Source organism: Lepidochelys kempii, chromosome 13, assembly GCF_965140285.1.
Source record: "Lepidochelys kempii isolate rLepKem1 chromosome 13, rLepKem1.hap1, whole genome shotgun sequence".
Lineage (NCBI taxonomy): Eukaryota > Metazoa > Chordata > Testudines > Cheloniidae > Lepidochelys > Lepidochelys kempii.
Genome location: NC_136392.1, coordinates 42,370,930 through 42,393,551, shown reverse-complemented (window position 1 = coordinate 42,393,551; position 22,622 = coordinate 42,370,930). Strand labels below are relative to the sequence as shown.

Genomic DNA, 22,622 nt, shown 5'->3' with positions numbered 1-22,622 from the left:
CTCGTCCTGAAAGAGTGTGTCGGGGTTGTACTTGCGGATCCACTCGGCTTTGTGGACATCGAACGTGCTCTGGGACTTCACCTTCTTGCCCTTGCGCCCCCGTGGCACGGGGATCGACAAGCCTGGCGGACAGATGGACAGAGAGGTCAGACTGGGGAGGCAGCTGGCGGGGCATCGCACCCATGGCTCCTCTCTCAGGCGGGCGGGCAGGGAGGGAGCTGGGAGGTGGGCTGGGAACCCTCACCCGAGTGGTTCTGCAGCTCCTTGGCCTTGCCGTTCTCAACGGGGCTGATCAGGTCCCAGATGAAACCCTTGATGTTCTCGTCGCCTCGGTAGTGCAACAGGCAGTAGACCAGGATGGCACGGCAGATTGTCTCCACGTCCCGCTCCGAGAGGCGCCGCTTGAACCGCCCATGGGACAGGATCTCCCGCCAGCGGCCCCAGCTGTGGGGAGCCGCATGGGTCAGCGCTGGCCCCAACACTCCTCCCCTCAGTGTTCCCGGCCATACCAAGCTCTCCCACCAGCACCTGCAGCCCTGGGGGACTGGCTGGGTCACTGCCAGCCCTGGGAACCCCCAGACAAGCCCTCCTAGCCCTCCTCACCCGTAGACCAGCAGGTGCTTCTCCACGCGGAAGCAGTCGGTGCGCCCGTAAGAGTGGTGCAGGGGGTGGTGGCGGTCATGACGCCTGGAGCGCGGCCGCTCCTCATCCTCGCTCTCCAGGTCCGAGAACTCCACCAGGTCATCGTCCTTCAGGGTGCTGAAGTGCCGGGTCTGCTTCCGCACCCGCGGCGTGTCGATCACCAGGTTATTCTGGGGAGGGGAGGGATGGTTACACCTAGATTGGGGGGGTGGGGGCACACAGGGAGAGCTGCCAGCCCAGCCCCCAGAACCAGCTCCTGTTGTAGGAGGGCAGCTCTGGGATACGCCCCCCACCCTTCCGGCTGGAATAACCTCCTGCCACCTAGGCTCAGCCTGGGAGCAGGAAGGCCCAGACACATCCCCACCTCTCCAAGGTGGCTCTGGACATGTTCAGTTTCAGGGGGGCACAGGGAAGCCCGGGGCCCCTGCTGACCCGAGGCTCCAGTGCCCCATGGGAGTGAGATTGAGTGGTGGGGAGCTGCGTGGGCTCACAGCACAGTGGGAAGCAGCCTCTCCTCCTGGTAGGGCTCCGACCCGATGCTCATCCACACTACTGGGGCGACTGTGTTCTCTGTCTGCCCAGCCTGCTGTGGGGATGGGGTCCCTAATAACCCCACTTTCCCCACATGCCCTCCCCCACAACTCCACCTCCCCACACAATGCTCCCCATCCCCTCCCCCCACAGCTGAAGAGGGCACGTCCCCAGCACCTCATGCCTTCACTTCCCCAGCCCCCTCATGCCCACTCCTCCCCCCAACCTTGCTGTTGAGCTGGTCCAGGTCCAGGTCTGCTTTCTTGGCCCATTTCTGCCAGAAGTTGGGGTCGTCCAGGGCGATATCTGTGCGGTTCTCCGAGGCCACGAAGCTCGCCTGGCGGAGGCAGCCGGGGGGTTAGTAGTGTGTGTGTGGGTGGGGGGCCCCCTCTGGATCTCCCAGCTACAATGCCCCACATGTCTAGCTATCCCATTTGTCCCTCCCTGCTTCGATTCCCCACCCACAGGTTGACCTCTTAGTGTGTCCCTCTGTCCCTCCCACTGGGATGCAGGTGTGAGATGGCCCCCTAGGGCAGTGGGGAGGTAGAGCTGAACCACGGTGAAGGGGGAGCCCCTGCACTCACTCTCCAGAGGAGGGTGTTGGAGGTAGCCAGGGGGTAGCCGAGGGTATTTGTGTGGGGGAATCGGGGGCGGGGTACCTTAGCGAAAGTGGAGCCCTTGCCCTCACTCTCAATGGTGATTGTGGTCGTACGGCGCAGCAGGATCTGGTCAATATCCTCCTCGCAGAACTTGGAGCCCTCATCGTCCTCCTCCATGATGGCAGCATAGGCCCCCTTGCGCAGCAGGTCCTCAATCTCCTTCTTGGAGAACTGCTGGATCTGGGGAGGAGGGGGGAGGAACCTGTTCACATGGGTACCCACAACATCACAGCACTCCCAGGAACCTCCTTCGCACCACCCTCCCACCCCAGCACACGGGTACCTGAAACATCACAGCACCCCCACCCCTCAGAACCTCCTCCCCGTCATGCCACCACCTCAGCCCACAGGTACCCCCAATGTCACAGTACCCCCACGAACCTCCTCCCCACCACCCTCCCACCCCAGCCCATGGATGCCTGCAACATCGCAGCTCCACGCAACCTCCTCCCCGCCACCCTCCTGAACCCACCAGTCCCTTGCCCTGGGGCGGATCAGAGCCAAGCCAGGGCTCCCGCTGCACTCTCACCCCAGCGATGCTGCCCTCGCGCCCACTCATGGACTGCAGCACGGCCTTGTCCAGGCCCAGCTTGAGGCTGGCCTTGTCGAACATCTCACGCTCATAGGAGTTGCGGGTGATGAGGCGATAGACCTTCACCGCCTTGCTCTGCCCGATCCGGTGGCAGCGGGCCTGCGCCTGGGGAGAGAGGGGCGGCAGGGTGCTCGGTGCACTTGGTAGGGGGAGGAGCCGGTGTCTGGGGTGCGGGACCCTGAGCACGCTGAAGAGCAGGGAAAGGGAGGAGCTGGGGGACAGTGGTCATGGGGCCTGGGAAGTGCACAGGGGCTGGGACAGGCCCAGAGGATGCTCAGGGATGGGGCAGGGTTGTGGGGTAAGAACACTCAGGGACCCCAGAGGGCGCTCGGTGGAGGGGGAGCCCAGGAGAGAAGAGGACGACACTGCAGGGAGTACAGGAAGAGAAGGGCATGACCCTGCCCTCGGAGGGGGCACACAATGGGGACAGGGTGTGGGGCAGGGGAGGGTCCCCGGTACCTGCAGGTCGTTTTGGGGGTTCCAATCCAAGTCACAGGTGATGCGGGTGTCAGTGGGTGGGATGGGGCTCTGAGGGGAGCTGTAGAGGGGTTGGGGTGCTGTGTGTGTGGGGGTCCCGGTACCTGCAGGTCGTTCTGGGGGTTCCAGTCTGAGTCGAAGATGATGCAGGTGTCGGCTGCCGTGAGGTTGATGCCCAGGCCGCCCGCCCGAGTGCAGAGTAGGAAGACAAAGCGGTCCGAGTCAGGCTTGCTAAAGCGGTCAATGGCAGCCTGCCGCAGGTTCCCCCGCACCCGTCCGTCAATCCGCTCATACAGGTACCTGCGGGGGAGGGGCCAGCACCGTGTTTACGTAGGGCCTACAGTGATGGAACCCCATGCTCCACTGCACCCCCAGCTTCATTACCACTGGCCCTGTGACACCCCTTCCAACCTGCTCCAGCTTGTGTTGATGTATGCCCTGCAGCAGAGCTAAGGTCCCACCCCCTGGATCCCACCTCCCGCCACACACACAGCTGGGGGCAGGAGCGTCTGTTCACACACAGGCCCTAGAATAGCAAGCACCCCCTCACCGCCTCTGGATGAGGTAGTCCTCCAAGATGTCGAGGCAGCGCACCATCTGCGAGAAGATCAGCACCTTGTGGCCGCCCGCCTTAAGCTTGGGCAGCAGCTTGTCAATGAGCACCAGCTTGCCGGCCGAGCGCACCATGGCCTGGAGGTGCAGATCATGGGGGACGTAGTGCGGGCAAGAGTCCCGAAACTCAGCCAGGATCTTCTCTTCCGCGCCTGACAGGGAAGGAACAGGTGGGGGTGTTACCCCGGGGCCCAGCAGTCCTCCCATGCCTGGCCCTGCTGAGATGCCCCCATTGCAGGGACGGGCACTGGTGGCGAGGGAGCAGCGCTGACTATGGGGAGAGCTCCCGCCCAGCCCCGCTGAGATGCCCCCGGTGTAGGGACGGGCGCCAGCAGTGCTGCCCAAGGGGAGATGCAGGGACGGGCAGTGCTGCCCCCGGGGGGAGAGCCCCCACCCGGCCCCGCTGAGATGCTCCCATTGCAGGGACGGGCGCCGGCAGCGAGGGGGCAGCGCTGACCGAGGGGAGAGCCCCCACCCGGCCCCACTGAGATGCCCCCATTGCAGGAACGGGTGCCGGCGGCGAGGGGGCAGCGCTGACCGAGGGGGGAACCCCCACCCGGCCCCACTGAGATGCCCCCATTGCAGGAACGGGTGCCGGCGGCGAGGGGGCAGCGCTGACCGAGGGGGGAACCCCCACCCGGCCCCTCACCGTTGATGAGGTAGGGGTGGTTGCAGCACTTGCGGAGCTCCATCATGGTGTTCAGCAGGTTAGGCATGTTGGTGTGCCCCGCCCCCTTGGACAGGAAGGAGAAGTTCTTCTCCAGGATGGCCCGGTAGTATTTCTTCTGGATGTTGGTCAGCTCCACCTCGATGATGGTCTCCTGCTTGGGCGCCAGGTTCTTCTCGACATCCTCTTTCAGCCGCCGCAGCATCATGGGCTTCAGGATGGCCTGGAGCTTCTGCACCTGGGAGCAGGGCTGGGGGAGTCAGCACATGCGGGAGGAGCCCAGGGCTGGGACAGCAGGGGGCTGAGGTTTGGGACTGAGGGGTACCGTCAGGGGTGGGTGTTGTGAACAGGAGACAGAGGACAGGCTGGGGGCAGGAAGGGCTGTGTGCGTGGTAGACAAGGGGCTCTTCGCGTGCGAGCAGGAGGGCAGGGCGAGGCACGTGGATGGGGGACAAGGGACTTGGACCAGAGGACAGGGGTGCAGGACGAGGGGGTTGGGGAAAAGAGACACAGGGAGGGCGGGGTGGGACAAGGGGCTCAGGGAGGGCGGAGCCCCGAGGGATGAGGGGCTCGGGGAGGGTGGAGCGGTGGTGTGTGGAGTAACAAGGGGCTCGGGGAGGGCGGGGCAGTGATGGGCGGAGGGACAAGAGGCTCAGGGAGGATAGGGGTGCGTGGACAGCAGGGCGGGGTGAGGCGGTGGTGCGCGGCGGGATGAGGGGCTCGGGAAGGCGGGGCGGGGGTAAGCAGACAACAGGGTGGTGCGGTGGTGCGCAGTGGGGGGACGAGGGGCTCAGGGAGGGCTGGGCAGTGGTGCGCGGTCAGCAGGGAGGGATGAGGGGTTTGGGAGGGTGGGGCGGTGGTGCATGGTGGGACGAGGGGCTTGGGGATGGCGGGGCAGTGGTGCGCGGATGGCAAGGAAGGGCAGGATGAGGCACACGGACGGGGGACGCCCGCTCGCCCTTACCTGCTCCTCTGTCTTGAGGTCCCCGAAGTCCTTGAGGAACTCTGCCTCGGAGGGGAACTGCGAGGGCTCCAGGAAGTGCAGCAGGCTGAACAGCTCCTCTACTGTGTTCTGCAGCGGGGTGCCCGTCAGCAGCACCTTGTGCTCCTGGCACGGGACAGGGTGTCAGGGGGCGGCCCCACGCTGCCCCTCCCTCCAAAGAGCTCCATGGAGCCTCCTAACCCCCCACAGCGCCCAGAGGCTGGGCCCACACCTCACAGAGCCAAATGCCCGACTCAGGGCCCAGCACAGGGCAGCCCCCCGACACAGCCCCAGCCCAGCTCCACCACAGCCACCAGTTTTCCCCCCAGGGCTCCCTTCCGCCCCATCCCCGGACACCTCTGGGACCCCAGTCATCCCACCAGGTCCATGTGCTTGAGGCTGTCCAGCAGCTTGCAGTTGCGGTTCTTGAGCCGGTGGGCCTCGTCGATGATGACGCAGCGCCACTCGATCTCCCGCAGCTCAGGGCAGTCTGACAGGATCATCTCAAAAGTGGTGATGAGCGCGTCGAACTTGTAGGCGCCAGGGATCAGCCGGCCCTGGAGGGGAGCAAGGGCAATCAGACGACGCGGTGGTGGTGGGCTGCCCCGGGAACCAGCACAGCCGAGAACAGCCTCCCCACAACATGCCAGGGCAGGAAACCCACCTCCTGGGGCCTGCAGAGAGCCTGCCCTGCTGGGTCCCCTGCTCCTTGCTTGCAGTACACGCGCCTGTGTCCACGTCCCCCTGCGTCTGCCCCTCCCCCTGGTACCTCAGAGTCCCTGCAGTACACACGCCTGTGTCCACGTCCCCCTGCATCTGCCCACCCCCCCCGGTACCCCGGAGTCCCTGCAGTACACACGCCTATGTCCACGTCCCCCTGCATCTGCCCACCCCCCCCGGTACCCCAGAGTCCCTGCAGTACACACGCTTGTGTCCACGTCCTCCTGCGTCTGCTCCTCCTCCCGGAGTCCCTGCAATACACACGCCTGTGTCCGCCCCCCCCCGCCATACCCCAGAGTCCCTGCAGTATAGACGCATATGTCCACACCCTCCTGCGTCTGCCCCCCCCCCCGGTACCCCAGAGTCCCTGAGTCCATGTCCCCCTGTGTCTGCCCCCTTCCCGGTACCCTGGAGTCCCTGCAGTACACTCATGTGTCAGTGTCCACGCTCCGTGCATCTGCCCCTCTCCCCCGTACCCGGGAGTCCTTGCAGTACATCTCGTACTGTTGGATCATCTGGCGGGAGGCCAAGCTGCCGTGGTAGACGATGCTGTTCATCTCGGTCCACGTGTTGAACTCGCGCTCCCAGTTGGTGATGGTGGAGAGGGGAGCGATGACCAGGAACGGGCCGCGGATGCCCACGTTGTAAACTTCCTGTAGGAAGGCGATCGACTGGATGGTCTTCCCCAGCCCCATCTCATCTGCCAGGATACAGTTCTGCCTATGGGGGGAGAAATGGGGGTCAGCATCCCCCCCAACTACCTCCTCCCTCTGCCAGGGTGCAGTTCTGCCTGTGGGGGGAGAAATGGGGGTCAGCATCCCCCCACCCCAACTACCTCCTCCCCTGCCCCAGCCCCTCTGCCAGGGTGCAGTTCTGCCTGTGGGGGGAGAAATGGGGGTCAGCATCCCCCCACCCCAACTACCTCCTCCCCCGCCCCAGGCCCTCTGCCAGGATACAGTTCTGCCTATGGGGGGAGAAATGGGGGTCAGCATCCCCCCCAACTACCTCCTCCCTCTGCCAGGGTGCAGTTCTGCCTGTGGGGGGAGAAATGGGGGTCAGCATCCCCCCACCCCAACTACCTCCTCCCCTGCCCCAGCCCCTCTGCCAGGGTGCAGTTCTGCCTGTGGGGGGAGAAATGGGGGTCAGCATCCCCCCACCCCAACTACCTCCTCCCCCGCCCCAGGCCCTCTGCCAGGGTGCAGTTCTGCCTGTGGGGGGAGAAATGGGGGTCAGCATCCCCCCACCCCAACTACCTCCTCCCCCGCCCCAGGCCCTCTGCCAGGATACAGTTCTGCCTATGGGGGGAGAAATGGGGGTCAGCATCCCCCCCAACTACCTCCTCCCTCTGCCAGGGTGCAGTTCTGCCTGTGGGGGGAGAAATGGGGGTCAGCATCCCCCCACCCCAACTACCTCCTCCCCTGCCCCAGCCCCTCTGCCAGGGTGCAGTTCTGCCTGTGGGGGGAGAAATGGGGGTCAGCATCCCCCCACCCCAACTACCTCCTCCCCCGCCCCAGGCCCTCTGCCAGGGTGCAGTTCTGCCAGCTGAGTGGGAGACCAAGCACTAACCCCAGCCTCACCTGCCCGTCCCCTTCCTGTGTCGCCCAGACCCAGCTCACCTGTTGTACCAGTTGAAGAGCAGCCAGTTGACCCCCTCCAGCTGATACTCGCGCAGCTGGTTGCGGTTCTTGTACTCGTGGGAGAGCTCCAGTTTTTTCCAGGAGATGGCCTGGGGGCGGGCCTGGGGGGAACAGTGGGGGACCCCGTCAGCATGGCAGAAAGAAGCACCCCCTGCGCCAGCGGCGGTGGAGAGGGGGCTGCACGGAGGGGAGACAGGTGCTGTCACTCAGCATGCATGGGCGTTCCAGGTGCCTGACCTGCTGCTTTTGGGATGGGAGGTAGCTGGAGGGGGGAGAAATGATGGCTGAGCCAACTTGGGATGGGGGCTGGGGTGGGAGGCAAGATGGGGGCTGTCACTCACCATTCATTTAAGCGGGGTGGCTGGAGCCAGGGTAGGGGGTGGAGCTACAGCTGTCACTCCTCCTGCCTCTGAGCTCAGGGCCTGGATGCATTTAGGCTGAGGGGGCAGAGCTCGTGGCTGAGGGAGTGGAGCTGGGGGCTGTCACTCACCACGCATTTGAGCTCAGAGTGCCGGGCATCTAGTTTTCGAGCGGAACACCCGGTCAAAAAGGGACCCTCGCGACTCCAGTCAGCACTGTTGACCAGGCCACTAGAAGTCCGGATGGCTGGCTCCTAGGTGGAGGGACAGCCACGGTGGCTCGATGCGCTGCCCCCACCCCGGCTCCACAGCTCCCATTGGCCATGAACTGCAGCTAATGGGAGCTGCAGGGGTGGCGCCTGCGAGCAGCATGCAGAGCCATCTGGCTGCCCCTACGCCTAGGAGCTGGACATGCCGGCCACTTCTGGGAGCCACCTGATGTAAGTGCTGCCCGGATCCTGCGCCCTGAACCCTCTGCCCCAGGTCGGAATGCCTTCAGCACCCAAACTCCTTCCCATACCCCAACCCCCTGCTCCAGCCCAGAACCCCTCATATCTCACCCCACCCTGGAACCCTTACCCCTGCATACCAACCCCCTGTCCCAGCATGGTGAAAATGAGTGAGGGTGGGGGAAGAGCGAGCAACGGAGGGAGGGTGGATGGAGTAGACAGGGCCTTGGAGAAGGGGCAGGGCAAGGGTGTTCTGTTTTGTGTGATTAGAAAGTTGGCAACCCTAGTGCTGGGACTGGGGGGTGGAGCCAGAGACTGTCACTCACCACGCGTTTGAGATCAGGGTGCCGGGCCTGGATGCGTTTGAACTCACGGACTTTCCCCTCATCCACATCCTCCTTGAGCTCCCAGGTACTGTCCTCATAAGGCAGGGAGCACCACTTCACCAGGTAATAGATCACCGGCTGCGGCGACAGGGACAGGGACAGGCCCATGGTCACAAGGGGCTCCCACGGCACCCAGCCCCCACAGCTCATCCCCGCCCCATGGAGAGTGTCAGCTCTCCCCAACCAGGCCAGGGCCACGTGGTGGGAGGGGAGAACTGGTGCCTGTTCCCAATCCTCAACCCCACCCCTGAAGCGAGTTTCCTTGGAGCTTCACTCCAAGCCCCAATAGCCCCCCATAAATCAGGGGGGTTTGCAGCCCCAGAGCTTTGGCCCCTGCCTCAGACCCCACTTCCCCCCCACACTTCACTGTCCCAGTTCCCCCCACAGCTAAACCCCCAACCCCACCCTGGTCACCTCTCCGTTGTCCTTATCGACACTGTGGGACTCATCCAGGATCCGGTCGACCTCCACATAGTCAGGGTTAAAAGGCTCCTCATCCTGGGGAGGAGATGTACATAACTCCCCTCTCCCTGTCCCCCGTCTCCCCGAGGACTGGCACTCACCCACACACCCCATCCTGGCCAGAGACCCCCAGCTCCCACCCTCCCAGACCTCTGCTGCTGTGGGGAAGGAGTCAGTCCCATGGCCACAGTGCCAAAGGGACCCCTGGGTGCCCATGGGCAGAGGGCTTCACAGGGGCCTGCTGGGTCAGTTAGGTATGTCACAGCTCACCAAAGGGTGGCAAGTTAGTTCTGTCCCATGAGCCAGCAGCCCACCAGCTGCCAGTCCTCAGGAAATGCACATACAGAGAACATTTACGGAGTTCTGGGTCTGTGCTGGAAATTATGTTCTTAAGGGCTTGGAGTTAGAGTGGCGACATCCTCTGAAACGCTGCTTTCAGGCCGACAGGACCAGACACTTCTCAGATACTCAGTCATTAATGCCAGGAAGGACCACTGTGATCTTCTCATCTGACCTCCTGCAAGTCGCAGGCCTCAGACCCTCACCCACTCCTGTAACAGACCCCCAACCTCTAGCTGAATTACTGACGTCCTCAAACTATGGTTTGGAACTTCAAGTTACAGAGAATCCACCACTGACACTAGTTAAAACCTGCAGGTGACCCACGCTGCAGAGGAAGGTGAAACCCCCCAAGGTCTCCCTGTCTGGCAATTTGATTATTGTGGCCTCACAACGTGCACCTATTTATATAGCGAGCCATCTGCTACGTAAGAGATTGCAGCATCTACGGGAATGACAGTGGGGGCATCCTGTATAGGAGGAACAGCAGAGGATTTCTGCTGTACCTCGGAGTGCAAAGCAATGAACACCAGTGCCTTCACCTGGGAGGCAGCCAGCCAGCATGCCTGTCCCATGAAAGGAGGGTCACAGCCGACCTGGCTGCAAAGAATCTGGGTGAGCAATACTCATCAAGAGAGTCTGTAGCTCAGTCAGTCCAGGCTCTGGAATGGGTGGTGGTGTTTCATTTTCTAGTCACCCTCTCTTTCCAATACTTTACTTACTGCAACTGGAATCTCTACACTTTGTCAATGAAACCGTATCCTCGTTTTCAGTATTAACCAGTGGTTCTCAGCCTATTTACCATTAAGGGCTGCATATGTGGCTCTGTGTTACGTAGGCTGCCCCCACTACAATAGATACACTACCTGTATGGCCCTGAGGGTGTCACATGGGCCACAGGCGGAGAACTGCAGCTCTAAATGTATCCAAGTGCTGTGCTGAGGGAGCGGTGATCTGAGGGCGTCCTGCCTCTTTGGGAGTAGTAAGTCTGTGGATGCTGTGAGTGGCCAGGGGAGGCATGGAGGGCCCAGAGCTGGGGTGTGTCAATCGCTAACCTGTTCAGTAACAGTGGGGCAGGCGAGGCAAGGGGGCAGTGCTTGTGTTACCCATAGAGTTGGGGTGCTGGGTTGCCCTCACACTCAGGGTAGGGGGTATCGAGGAGCCTCACAGCTCTGGGTACTCCCAGGAAGTGTCACTGCTGCCCAGACCCTGTGGTCCCCCCATGGTTCACACCCACCCGCCCCATGGTACCTCATGGAAGAAGTGCCTCATCTGGGTCATCTTGGTCTTGAAGCGCTTGAGTTTCTGGTGGATTCGCTTGTCCTTCTCCAGCTGGGCAATGGTGGCCCATTCGCAGTGCAGATACGAGCTGGAGGAAGGGCAGAGGGGTTAGGCAAATGGACGGACACCCCACGAGTGATATTAGATCTGGCCAGAAACTGGAGTTTGAATTCCGCGCCTGGAAATTCTGACAGTGGGGAGTTTTCTCCATTCAGAATCTGAACGGAAGCAGAAATTTTAGAATCTCCTGAGAAACAAAACCCCGAAACAAGTGTGACCCAAGGGCATGGAAACCCGCCGTTTCCATAGGGTGAAGGTGGAGCCTTATGAATTTATGGTTTCAAGTAGTCTCATTTTATATGAAAACAGACATATAACACGATATGTTGTGCTAGCGGGCATCGACAGCGGCCATGGCCCACAGAGCTGGTGGGCGCACCGGCCATCCTTCAGTCAAGCTAAACAGAAGGAGCAGTTCAATGCCCTGTTAGGTAGTGACTGCTGGGAGCAGTAGGTAACCATCCCCCCAGGCAAAGGGTCTGGCTGCAGAGGCAGGGTCTGGGGGCTGACGTGGGCATGGGCGAAAGCCAGCAGGAAGGAGCGATGCAGCAAGGAGCATGGCCTGGGGTGGGAGCTGAGACATGGAGCTCCTTGGGACACAGGACTGGCTGTGGAGGCAGGCCTGGAGAGCATGGGCCAGGAAACTGCCTTATCGTGTCCCAGGGCATGGGACTGTGTGTTGGTTCTTTAGGACTGCAGCAAAGAGCAGACCTGACTATCACCGATTTCTCTTCATGGAAACAACCCGGCAAGGCCCCAGGTTCCGACAACCTGCCTGGGCCTTCGGGCCCCAGGATAACGTACATAGATGGAACATCCCAATTTGTTAATAGAAAAGTGGAGTCAACAGAGAGCCAGTCAAAATGAAACACTTTTACTTCCTGGACATCCCTGGAATGAGAATCTTCTTGTCAAAAGTTTGGTTGTGAAATTGTCACAGAGCTGACACATTTTGGGGCATTTTTTGGGAAGGGAAAACTGTTTTGCTGAAAATGTTTCAACCAGCTCTAAATGCCTCCCATGCTCCACCCCTCCTACACCCTTGACCTTCCCCAACTGGGCACTGGTGCCCATTTGCAGTGCAGCGGTGAGCGGCAAGCCCAGTGCCCCTGCCACCCAGGGTCTGTGGCATTAGGTGCTCCAGATCCATCTGCCTCCCCTCAGGCCCTTGCAGGGGAAAACCAGAGCTGGGGAGATACGGCTGCACCCTCCTCACACCACGCAGGGGCAGGTGAGGAGCTGGGCTCAGTGCATTCTGGGAGGGGGAGCGGTGCCCAGATGCCTCGGGGAAGGGCATGATACCTACTAGTTTTTGTATTTGACGAAGAATTCCTCTGCTTCAGTGAACTGCCCTGAGGGGAGCTGGAGAAAGAGAAAGAGAGAGGAGTTAGTGCTGCTAACACCCTATACTCAATTCCCTGAACACCACCCCCTCCCAAACCCACCGAAGCACCCAGCTCCACCCTCCTCCCTTGCAGCCAGCACCCCCTAGAGGAGAAAAGCCTCATATCGCAGTCTCTGGCCCCCTCCTGTGGGGTCTGGTGCCCAGGAGGCATCAGACCCATCCTTGCAGGGTGCGCTCTCACCTCCTTCTTCACCACCCGCATGGACAGCACCTTGTCTACAATGGCGGCATCCTCCTCACTGGGGTTCTCCTGAGGGCAAGGATGGGAGAGATTGGGGGAGAGGGAATTACAAGCAGCAGAAGCCTTTCACACCCTGCCCTGCAGACTGGACCCTAGCCGCAGCTGCATCATACTTCACGGCCCAAACGCTCTTGGGGCCCCTCCCACCCAGCCCCCCAGGCTTACCACAAGGAAAGGTGTAGGGTGCAGTGGTTCTGCTCCCTGCATCCCCCTGGGGCCCAGGCAGATTGGGGGGCGGACTCACCACGAAGAACTGCATGGAGGGCAGGGTCTCTCCCTCCGGCTCAGGGGCAGGGGGCTGCGGCACGGGAGGCTGCTCAGGCCGCACTGGCCCTGTCACGTCCAGCTCCTCATCCTCCTCATCGTCCGTGATCTTGATGTCCAGATCCTCGGTGTATTTCTTCCGCTTCACCTGCCGGTTGGAGCGACGCTTCTGGGGGTGCAGGAGTGGGGCACGTGTTAGAGACACCCCAGGACAGACACTGCACACTGAGCCCAGATAGGGCCCCACATACACACATAAGGCGTTAGAGGGCAGGGGGACAGACACACACACAGGGTGCATGGCACAGCCCCCTGCCCCACTCACTCCCCCCTAGCAGAGATCACGCTGCTCTCCTCCCAGGCAGGGAACCCAAGTGTCCGGAAAGCCTGTATGCCGTGCATCAACCCCCCCCCACGTCTCCTCACCTGAACGCTGCTCTCCTCCTCCTCGCGGGGGGATGGAGCTGGAATGGCCTCAGTGTCAGAGTTATCGGAGGAGGCGTTCCGCTTCCGTTTCTTCCCCACTACGGGGGTGATGGTGCTGGGGATGACGACAGGGGACAGACAGGCAGAGTGAGGGGGGGCTGGGCTCACACCCCATCGGGGGGAGTGCAGGGGGAAGGGAGGCCAGGGCTCCACTCTGCTGGGCAGACAGAGCCGCTACCCACCTCTCGCCAGCGCATCCAGCACAGCTCCCACCCAAGCTCAGATCTAGCCCCAACCCCTCCAGCACTGGCTGCAGCTCCCAGTACAACCCCCACCAGGGACCAGCCACCTGCCTGCACCCCCCAAGGGCAAGGCAGGGCAGATGGGACCAGAGGGGCTGGGGAAAGGTGGGGCGGGGCTGGAACAGGGGAAGATGGAGAAACTTTCCAGCCTTCAACCCTGAGTTTCATGCATCTCTGGGCTGGGGGTCAAGTCTCCCCTGGGCGGGGCTGCATGATGAGATGGGCGTCTCCGGACTGGGGGGGTTGTATGAGGGGTCTCACCTGGGCTTGCTGCGCCCCTTGCTTTTGCCAGAGCCCCCCTGGCCCCGGCCCTTGCGGGGCCTCTCCTCCTTGGGCCCCCCACGCTCGCCCTTGCGGCGCCGCTTGCGTTCGCCCTCCTCCTCGGGCCGCACACTAGGCAGCTCATCCTCATTCAGCACGCGGGGGATGTTCTGCTCGCCGCGGGCCCGCGCCCGGGCAATGGCTTCCGCCACGATGCGGTTCGCCTTCTCCTGCTTCTTCTGGTGCTCCAGCTTGCGGGTCTCCTCTGAGCCACTGCGTGCGCCATGGCCGGACAGTGCTGCCACCTCGCTGCTGCTCAGCACCTTCACCACGGAGAGCCCAGGTGAGCCACCCTGGGATGAGCCAGCCTGGGAGAGCGGGGGACGAGACCATCACCCGGACCACCCTCAGACGCCCTGACCCAGCCTTCCCCCCGGGGAGCTGCCGTGGGACGAGCAGGCCTCAGACCATCACCCTCTGACACAAACTCCCCTCAGACATCGCCTTCCACCAGGGGAGCAGCTGAGGGATGGGCCAGCCAGGGGGAAGGGGGGGGACAACGAGACCATCACCCCTGACCCAAACTCCCCTTAGACCCCACTTTCCCCCCGGGAAGTTGCCGTGGGACGAGCCAGCCTGGGACCATCACCCCCAACCCAAACTCCCCTCAGACACCGCCTTCCCCACGTGGAGCCACCCAGGGATGTGTGGCCTAGGGGAAAGCCACCCCTGGCCCCAATTTCCCAATGGGCCTGGGGAGCCTTCACAGACACCTTCACCACCCCCCACCTTGGGCAGCTCCCCCTAAGCAGGCCCCAATCCCCAGCTCACCTGTGGCTGCAGCACAACCTTGAGCGGCACCGTCAGCCTCTGCCCCGGGCCACCCACCACCTGGGCCTGCTGAACAGAGGAGACCGCCAGGGGGGGCTGCTGTCCTGAGGCACCTGCCGCCGGGGGCTGCTGCAGCAGCTGGATCTTGTGAGGCCCCCCAGGCTGACCCCCTGGGGGCTGCTGCACCTGCAGCTGGATGGTCACCACCTTGGCCGGCTGGCCCGGCACCCCCTTGGCCTGGCTCAGGGCCGCCAGCTGGTTGCCCTGCAGCACGATCTTCCCCGGCAGGTTGCCCAGCACCACGTGGCGCTGCCCTGGGGGGCCACTGCCCCCCTGCGGCTGCTGGAGCACCAGAGTGATGCGCTTCGACTCACCCTGCAGGGGAGAGAGCAATGGGGGTTAGACACCAGCCCTCCCACTCCAGTGCCCTCCCCCCGGAGCGTCAGCAGGATGTGCTTTGACTCTTTCACACTGGGGTCAGACATGCCCGTCCTGCAGCCTCCTTACCTGAGCAGGGGCGGATGTCAGGGTGACAGCAGGTTTCAGGGGTGTTCCACCTGGAGCCCCCATGCCCCCCGGCGGGCTTTTCACTGGCTGCAACACCAGCTGCTTGACGGGCCGGCCGGGCTGGACCAGCCGGTGCACAGTGGTGGGGCCGCCCGAGGCGGACACCTTGGTGGCCAGCACAGCATTGCTGGAGACGATGGAGACGCCAGGGCGCAGTGGGGTGCCTGTCAGTACCTTGGCAAAGGTCACCTTGCCCCCGTTGGCTGCCCCCAGTGGCTGGGGCTGGGCCTGGATCTGAGCCACGTGGGCCCCCGTCACGGAGCCGCCTGCTGGGGCCTTCAGGATGACAATCTTGGGGGCTGGCAGCGGGGCTGCAGCCTGCGGCAGCTGCTGCCCCACAACGGAGGAGGACGACACCACGGCACTGCTGGCACTGGACACGCCCATAAAGGGGTTCCCCTGGCTCAGCACCTCCTGCTCCTGGGGGAGTCCTGGCTGCGGAGGGTCTGGCTGCGGGGAGACAGGCGTGGGATTCGGCTGCCCCGGCAGCGTCTCTGGCTGGGCAGGCTCTGTGGCAGGGAGCGGCGTTGGCTGGGAGGGGTCCAGTGCCCCCGGCAGTCCCAGCGCCTCTTCGATGGGGTCAGGCGGTGCTTGGGCAAAGCCTTCGTCCGTCAGGGAGTCCAACCCGAAAAGGTTGGGGTCGTCGAACAGGTCCATGATGGGGTCAGCCATGGCGGTGGGGGGGGTGGAAGAGGGGGCTGTCACAGTGGGGAGGGGTTTGGGGCTCCCCTCCCCAAAGAGCGTCAAAACTGGGGCCTCCGCGGGTCACGTCAGGCGGCGCCAGGCCTCATGAAGAAGGAAGAGCAGGAGTCCAGGTCCGGCTGCATGGGAGACACGGGAGGAGGGTTACTGGACGCACCTCCAGTATCTCAATCCCTGGCTCCCAGCTAGGGAGGCCAGATGCTCCCATGTACATGCCCTCCTCACTCCCGCCCCACATCCCCCTGCTGTCCCAGATCTGCCGTGGCCCCACAGCCCCCTGCCGTCCCAGCTCTGCCCCTTAATCCCGCCCCACAGCCCCCTGCGATCCCCACTCTGCTGCTGCCCCACAGTTCCTTGCTGCCTCAGTTCTGCTGCCTCTTAATCCTGACCCACAGTGCTCTGCCATCCCAGCTCTGCCCCTTAATCCCGTCCCACAGCCCCATGGCCCCAGCAATCTCGACCCACCGTCCCCTGCTTTCCAATGCTTCTCCCATGTCCCGTACACACACCCCAACTCTCCAACTGAGACAGAAAAGGGGGCACATCTCTGGTATCCAAGAGTCCCCCTCTTCATGCCTGAACAGCTACCAGTCCCACAGAGCAGGAGCAGGGTCCCCAAAGAGACGTGACCCCCCAAATCCTGTCCCAAACCGCTGCTCAGACCCACACCCTGTCTCGCTTTTGCAGCGCACAACAGCAGCAGGGATCCCAACTTCCCTGCTGTCACCGCACAGAAACAAGAGACCCCCCCACCATAGTCCTCCCCTTGCCAATAAACCAACAATGACAACCAGGAGCCCCCCGTCCCCAGACACAGCAGGGAAACAACAAAACGAGTTCGGGACAACCCCAGAGAAACTGAAAGATTCCAGTGCAGGCCCCCCTCACCTCAATGCACCTTGGGGGGTGCTGCACAGAGACTGGGGCTAGAAAAGGGCTCCCCAACAGCGTCCGGTGGATAAGATGGCACTGAGCAGACAGAACTCGGGCAACCACCACATTGCTCCCCTCTCACATTGCTCCCTCCATCCCCACACACTGCAGCCCCCACAGCATTAGACCCTTCCCCGCACCCCACACACAGCGTTACACATACCCTTCCCCACACAGTGTTAGACCCCCACACAACGTTACAGGCCTTGCACCCCACACTGTTACAGACCCTGCCTCCCACACCGCACCCCCCACAGCGTTACACCAACCGTTCCCCCACACACCATACCAGAACCCCTACTTCACTGCTCCTAGTTCCCCAGGCTGTCCCATCTCCATCCCTCTCCTGCCCCACCAATCCTCTCCCGACCCAGTGCCCCCTGATATTCCTCCATCTTATCCCCACCCTCCTACAGCCTGTGTCCTCTTTTCCCTTAATCCCCCACAACTCTCCAGCTCCCCATCTCGCCACAACCCCTGCCCCATGCACCCTCACCACACCCACTCCCATCCCCCTGCAGCCCCCAACCCAACCCCCATTTCCCTCCAGCCCCAGCTCCCCCATAACCCCAGTGTTCCCCATCCATCCCACTCCCTGCCCCCAACCCCTCTCCCACAGCTCCCCACACCCCCATCCCCTCAGTGGTCCTTCTCCCCCAACCCATACTGCTCCACCTCACCCCCACCCCACCCACATGGTCCCTCCCCTTGTACACCCCTGCCCCAATCTGCCTCAGTACCCCAATGCCTCTCGCACAGCTCCCCACATGCCCCTCATGGCCCGTATACTCCCCCACCCCATCTCCCCCACCCCATGCCCCCAGGGCACCCCCCCATGCTCCCCCACCCCATGCCCCCAGGGCACCCCCCATGCTCCCCCACCCCATCTCCCCCCCATGCCCCCAGGGCACCCCCCCATGCTCCCCCATTCCCTCCTCACCCCCAGGGCACCCCCCACATGCCCCCACCCGCAACGGGGCCCAGGCTCTCCCGGACGCGGCTCCAATCCCGGCGTCTCGGCGGCGGGTCCGTCCCACGGGCCGGGCGGGAGGCGGGGCCGGGGCCGGCCGCTTCCAGCAGCGCAGCGGACACAGGGCCCGGCCCCGCGGACACCCGCCCCCGGGACCCCCCAGCCCGGCCCCACGGACACCCGCCCCCCCGCTCCCGGGACCCCCCCAGCCCGCCCCCGCGGACACCCGCCCCCAGCTCCCGAGACCCCCCCACGGACACCCGCAGCCCGGCCCCACGGACACCCGCCCCCCCAGCCTGCCCCACAACTCCTGGGACCCCCCCCCAGCCCCACAGACACCCCCCCAGCTCCCCAGGAACCCCCCCCAGCCCAGCCCCACAGACACCTGCCCCTACCCCACCTGGTCCCACAGAGACCCGCCCCCCCCCAGCTCCCCAGGATTCCCCCAGCCTGGCCCCACGGACACCCAGCGTCCCCAGCACCACAGAAGAGACCCCCCCCCACAAACTCCACCCCCAAGAGACCCCCCTCCCAGCCCCCCACCCAACACCCCCAAGATCCGACCACCCCCCCAGAGCTCCTGAGAACCCCAACATCCCACCCCACCCAGCAGACCCCCCAGAAAAACCCACCTCAGCCCCCCCATCCTGCCCCCACCCTTCCCCCTTGAGCTGCTGCACCCCCGAGTCACTCCCAGAACCAGCCCAGGGATGCAGGTGCTAAGTGCTAAACTCTGCCATGACTCCCCAAACACACGCTGGGGCCGACCTCTGCCGCACCACTGTGCCACACACCAACTCCCCCCCCGCAGGAGCCCAGAGGACCCCCCCATCTAACACCCCACTGCACGACAGGCCTGGAGCTCCAGCCACCCACCCACCCAGCATATACCTACCGGCCTCCCCTCTGGGCTGTGCAAGATACAGCCGCTTCCAGGGCCCCCCACAACTGCTCCAGCTGCCCTCTCCCCACTGTGCCCAGAGATACCTCCCATACACCCCAGAGCCGAAAGTAACACCCAACAAGCCAATGGGTGGGGGTGCAACCCTTAGTCCTGTACCTTTCCCAACAGCCCCTCTCAGTGCTGTCTGCAGGCAGCCATCCCCCATGCTCACTCTGTGCCAGTCGAACCCCCAGGGCACCTCAGCCATTACGCTCCCCATACCGCAACCCCCCACTGGGCTGCACTGTGACCCCCACTTCCCAGCACCCACCCACTAGTAACCAAGCTCTGCTGAAGGCCCACGCCACATACCCTCTCCCTGCATGCATCATCCTGTCCCCCGCCTGAAGCACAACACAAAATTGACATTGGGAGCCCATGCCCCGCTCCCTGGGAGTGTCAGCATAAAACGGGGATCCCCCATACTGTGGCCCTGTGGAGCTCAGCTGGGCCTGGGCCACGTGACAGGGATCAGGACCCCACTGCCAGCTCCCACCTGAGGACATGTTCCTGGAGGTAGGTCCTGGGGGTCGGAAGAGTCCTCGCAGGGAGGGATCCAAGGCCATCCCACTGTACTAGGGTGAGGGGATGCCCCAGGGGGCAAGTGTGTGATGGGACAGGAGGGGAGAAAACTAACTTTCCATTCTCCCTTCAACATAGCATCCCTGCCTTGGGGGACAGGCTGGGGTTGTTGCCGGGCAACGACCTTACATCCAGGTTGCACAACATTACTGATGGGAAAACAGCCGGGAGCTAGCAATGTGACTCGGCAACAATGGGGGTCGGGGAGCACCCCCCACTCCAGGGCTCAGGGATTCAAATGCACTCAGCTAAGGGCCTCAATGGGCAAATTGCAGAGTCAGGAGAGTGCCAGTGATCTGGCTTGGTCAGGCAGTGACTAAGGGGGAAGGCAGCAGCTGCAGAATCTCGGGTTCATGTCAAAGAGGTCCTTCGTCATTCTACGGTTCACACACAGAGAAGAGCATGCACCCTCTGTCCCCTCACAGCCATGCAATGTGCTGCAGCTACCAGGGCTCCTAGGTGCCAGCCCCCAATTGGCCCAGAGATCATCCCCCTTCCTCCCGCGATGCCATCACTTGGTCTGAGCCGTGCACACACACACCCTGCTGCCGTACAGAGCCTGCCATCCCCTGCCACGCTGCACAGCACAGCCTGCTGCACCCCGCTACTCCCCATCACCCATGCCGACAGCCCTGCAATGCTGTACAAGGCTCTGTCCTGGCCCACATGTGGCGGGTGATGTATGCCAGGCAAGGGTCTCAGTATGCCCCTCAGTCCCAACCCACGAACAGTGGCTATCCCTGACCTGGGGCTCCCCACCCATAGCACTGCTAGTGCTCCTCACTCCTGACCCACAGACCCCTGCAATCCCTGGCTGGGCTCCCCACACACAATTTTCTCAGTGCCTCTCACTCCAGACCTGCAGCCCCCTGCTAGCCCAGCCCTGGGCTCCCACCCACAGCTCTGCCAGTGTCCTTCAATACTTTTCCCCTCACCTGAGCTGCCCCTGCAACACACAGGCACCAAGCTCTCCCCAGCCCCAAAACTCCCACTGAAAATATCTGTGATAGGATCTTGGGCTGACATCTCTCAGATCCCTGATAGTCCTTGTAACGGGGCTCCAACACCATGTGCCTCACCCTCCCACAGGCCCCCCACCTTCCAGCCTTTCTCCTCTGTATGGCAGACACCCCCTGGGTACACATGGGGCCTACCTACTCCTATGCACCATGGGGAGGGGAGGATTGAGCTATTACCAGACACAAGGGAAGAAGAAAACCAGAGACAAGCCATGGTAAGACAGGGGTTCAGAACCCCGTGGAGAGGGGCTAAGGTGCTATTGGAGACACCCCACATCATCCACACTGTCTCCCCACTCAATACAGTAACATGGGACCAACCTGAGTGGATGCCCCTCTACGGCTAACCAGCACCAGCTCCACCCCCACAGGCAGGGGGCTCCCAGGCCCTAGAGGGGGTGTGGAAAGAAGGAGGGATTTCACTCCAGAGGGAAGACTGGGCAGCACCCTCCCCACAGAAACCTTCCCACAAGGGGCAGCACGATGTATCCTCTCCCTGTGCCCCCCAGAACAGCACAGCACAGATGCACCAATCCCCCCCCATGTGTTCCCTGCCCCCCCGGGAAAGGGCTACCTGGTGCTTCCTCCCCCCACCAATCTCCTTACCCCTCCCCCACCCACCAAGGACAAGGTGACATGGACCCCCAGTACAATGTGGATTCAGCCCCCCAATCCTAATGTGAACCCAGCCCCCCTCCTCCTCCTCCTCCTCCTCCAGTGCAGCGTGGACCAGCCCCCCCTCCTCCAGTGCAGTGTGGACGCGCCCCCCCCCATTATCCCCTATGGGGGGCGGGCTGGACCATCCCTCTGGGGGGGGGGGGGGAAATCTCCCTGCCTGGCCTGCATCCCGCAGACGGGCACGTCGCCATCCCATAATACCCCTGCCGGGCGGGGGGGCGGGGACCTTACCTGGGGTCTCCCCTGCGGCTGCCTCGGCCTCACCCTTCGCGGCGCTACCCCCCCTCCCCGGGAGAGAGAACAAGGCAGCTGAGCATGGGCGGCGCAACCTAACCCGCAGCCCCTCCAAGCCCCGCCCACCTCGCCCGGCCGCGGCGACGGGCCCGGCGGCCTAGGAGGCGGGGCCAGCCAGCAGGTTAGGCTGAGAGCCGACCAGGAAGTCTCCGCAGAGAGGAGGGGGAGGGAGTGAGGGGCCTCGCCCGGGCGGGTCTGCCTTGGGTGGTGCCTGAATTAAAATAATAATAATTTAATAAACCCGTTGTTTGTGGATTTAACCCCCCCACCATTCGTTTGGAAACCTGTTGTGGGGAATTTTTTTACACCCCTTTCACAGTCAGGCAGTGGGTAGGTCAGCTATGTGGTATAGCCATGTTGGTAAAAAGAAAAGGAGGACTTGTGGCACCTTAGAGACTAACCAATTTATTAGAGCATAAGCTTTCGTGAGCTACAGCTCACTTCTTCAGATGCATATCGTGGAAACTGCAGCAGGCTTTATATATACACAGAGAATATGAAACAATACCTATTCCCACCCCACTGTCCTGCTGGTAATAGCTTATCTAAAGTGATTTCCAGCACAAATCCAGGTTTTCTCACCCTCCACCCCCCCACACAAATTCACTCTCCTGCTGGTGATAGCCCATCCAAAGTGATAACTCTTTACACAATGTGCATGACAATTAAGCTGGGCTATTTCCTGCATAAATCCAGGTTCTCACATCCCCCCCACCCCCATACACACACAAACTCACTCTCCTGCTGGTAATAGCTCATCCAAACTGACCACTCTTCAAGTTAAAATCCAAGTTAAACCAGAACATCTGGGGGGGGGGGTAGGAAAAAACAAGAGGTGTGGGAAAAAACAAGAGGTGTGGGATGGATGCTGAGTGTATTTTGAGGGGGACCCCTATTTCACCCAGGGGTGACCACACACTCGCAGTGCCCCACCACCCTCCAATGCCCGGCTGGTGAACAGTCTGCCTGACCCTGATCCAAAAACCATAAGTCAGCTTCCCCCCCAATCATGAGATGGGCCTAAAATTATGGAATCAGGGTTAGAAATCCTGGGATTGGGTTCAATAGTAATGAGACTGACTTTTAAATTAATGGGATTGTGTTTAAAAATCATGGGAGTTTTTTGTAAACAAGTATAACATTTACGATTCTTTTTAATTTTTTTTTAAGACTTTAGGGGTGGTCAGTTTTCCAACTTTTCTCATCCAACAGCAGGGCCAGAAACTCCCTTTACAAAGTAAGAAAGCTGGCTGTCTCACATAAACAATTATAATAATCTCTAGCTTCTATCTATTGTTTTTCATCTGTGTTGATCCCAATGTGCTTTAAAAACAAGGTCAGTATAACTA

The 22,622-nt window shown here is 62.1% G+C and overlaps 1 protein-coding gene across 1 annotated transcript; it reads right to left on the bottom strand.

Moving 5' to 3' along the window:
• Window positions 1-6: 6 nt before the first annotated feature.
• CHD8 (chromodomain helicase DNA binding protein 8) lies at window positions 7-21,331 on the bottom strand (the record flags this gene model as incomplete). Its single annotated transcript, XM_078848279.1, has 25 exons — window positions 21,211-21,331; window positions 20,623-20,690; window positions 15,093-15,973; window positions 14,586-14,960; window positions 13,755-14,122; window positions 13,192-13,306; window positions 12,746-12,934; window positions 12,442-12,510; window positions 12,162-12,217; window positions 10,766-10,883; window positions 9,128-9,211; window positions 8,654-8,791; window positions 7,499-7,620; window positions 6,359-6,602; window positions 5,543-5,719; window positions 5,145-5,288; window positions 4,163-4,418; window positions 3,452-3,665; window positions 3,006-3,201; window positions 2,362-2,529; window positions 1,833-2,012; window positions 1,400-1,510; window positions 604-812; window positions 245-444; window positions 7-122 (listed from the first exon to the last, which is right to left on the bottom strand). Coding segments are annotated over exons 3-25 (4,581 nt in total), but the record flags the coding sequence as incomplete, so codon positions are not given.
• Between the last annotated feature and the right edge of the window lie 1,291 nt (window positions 21,332-22,622).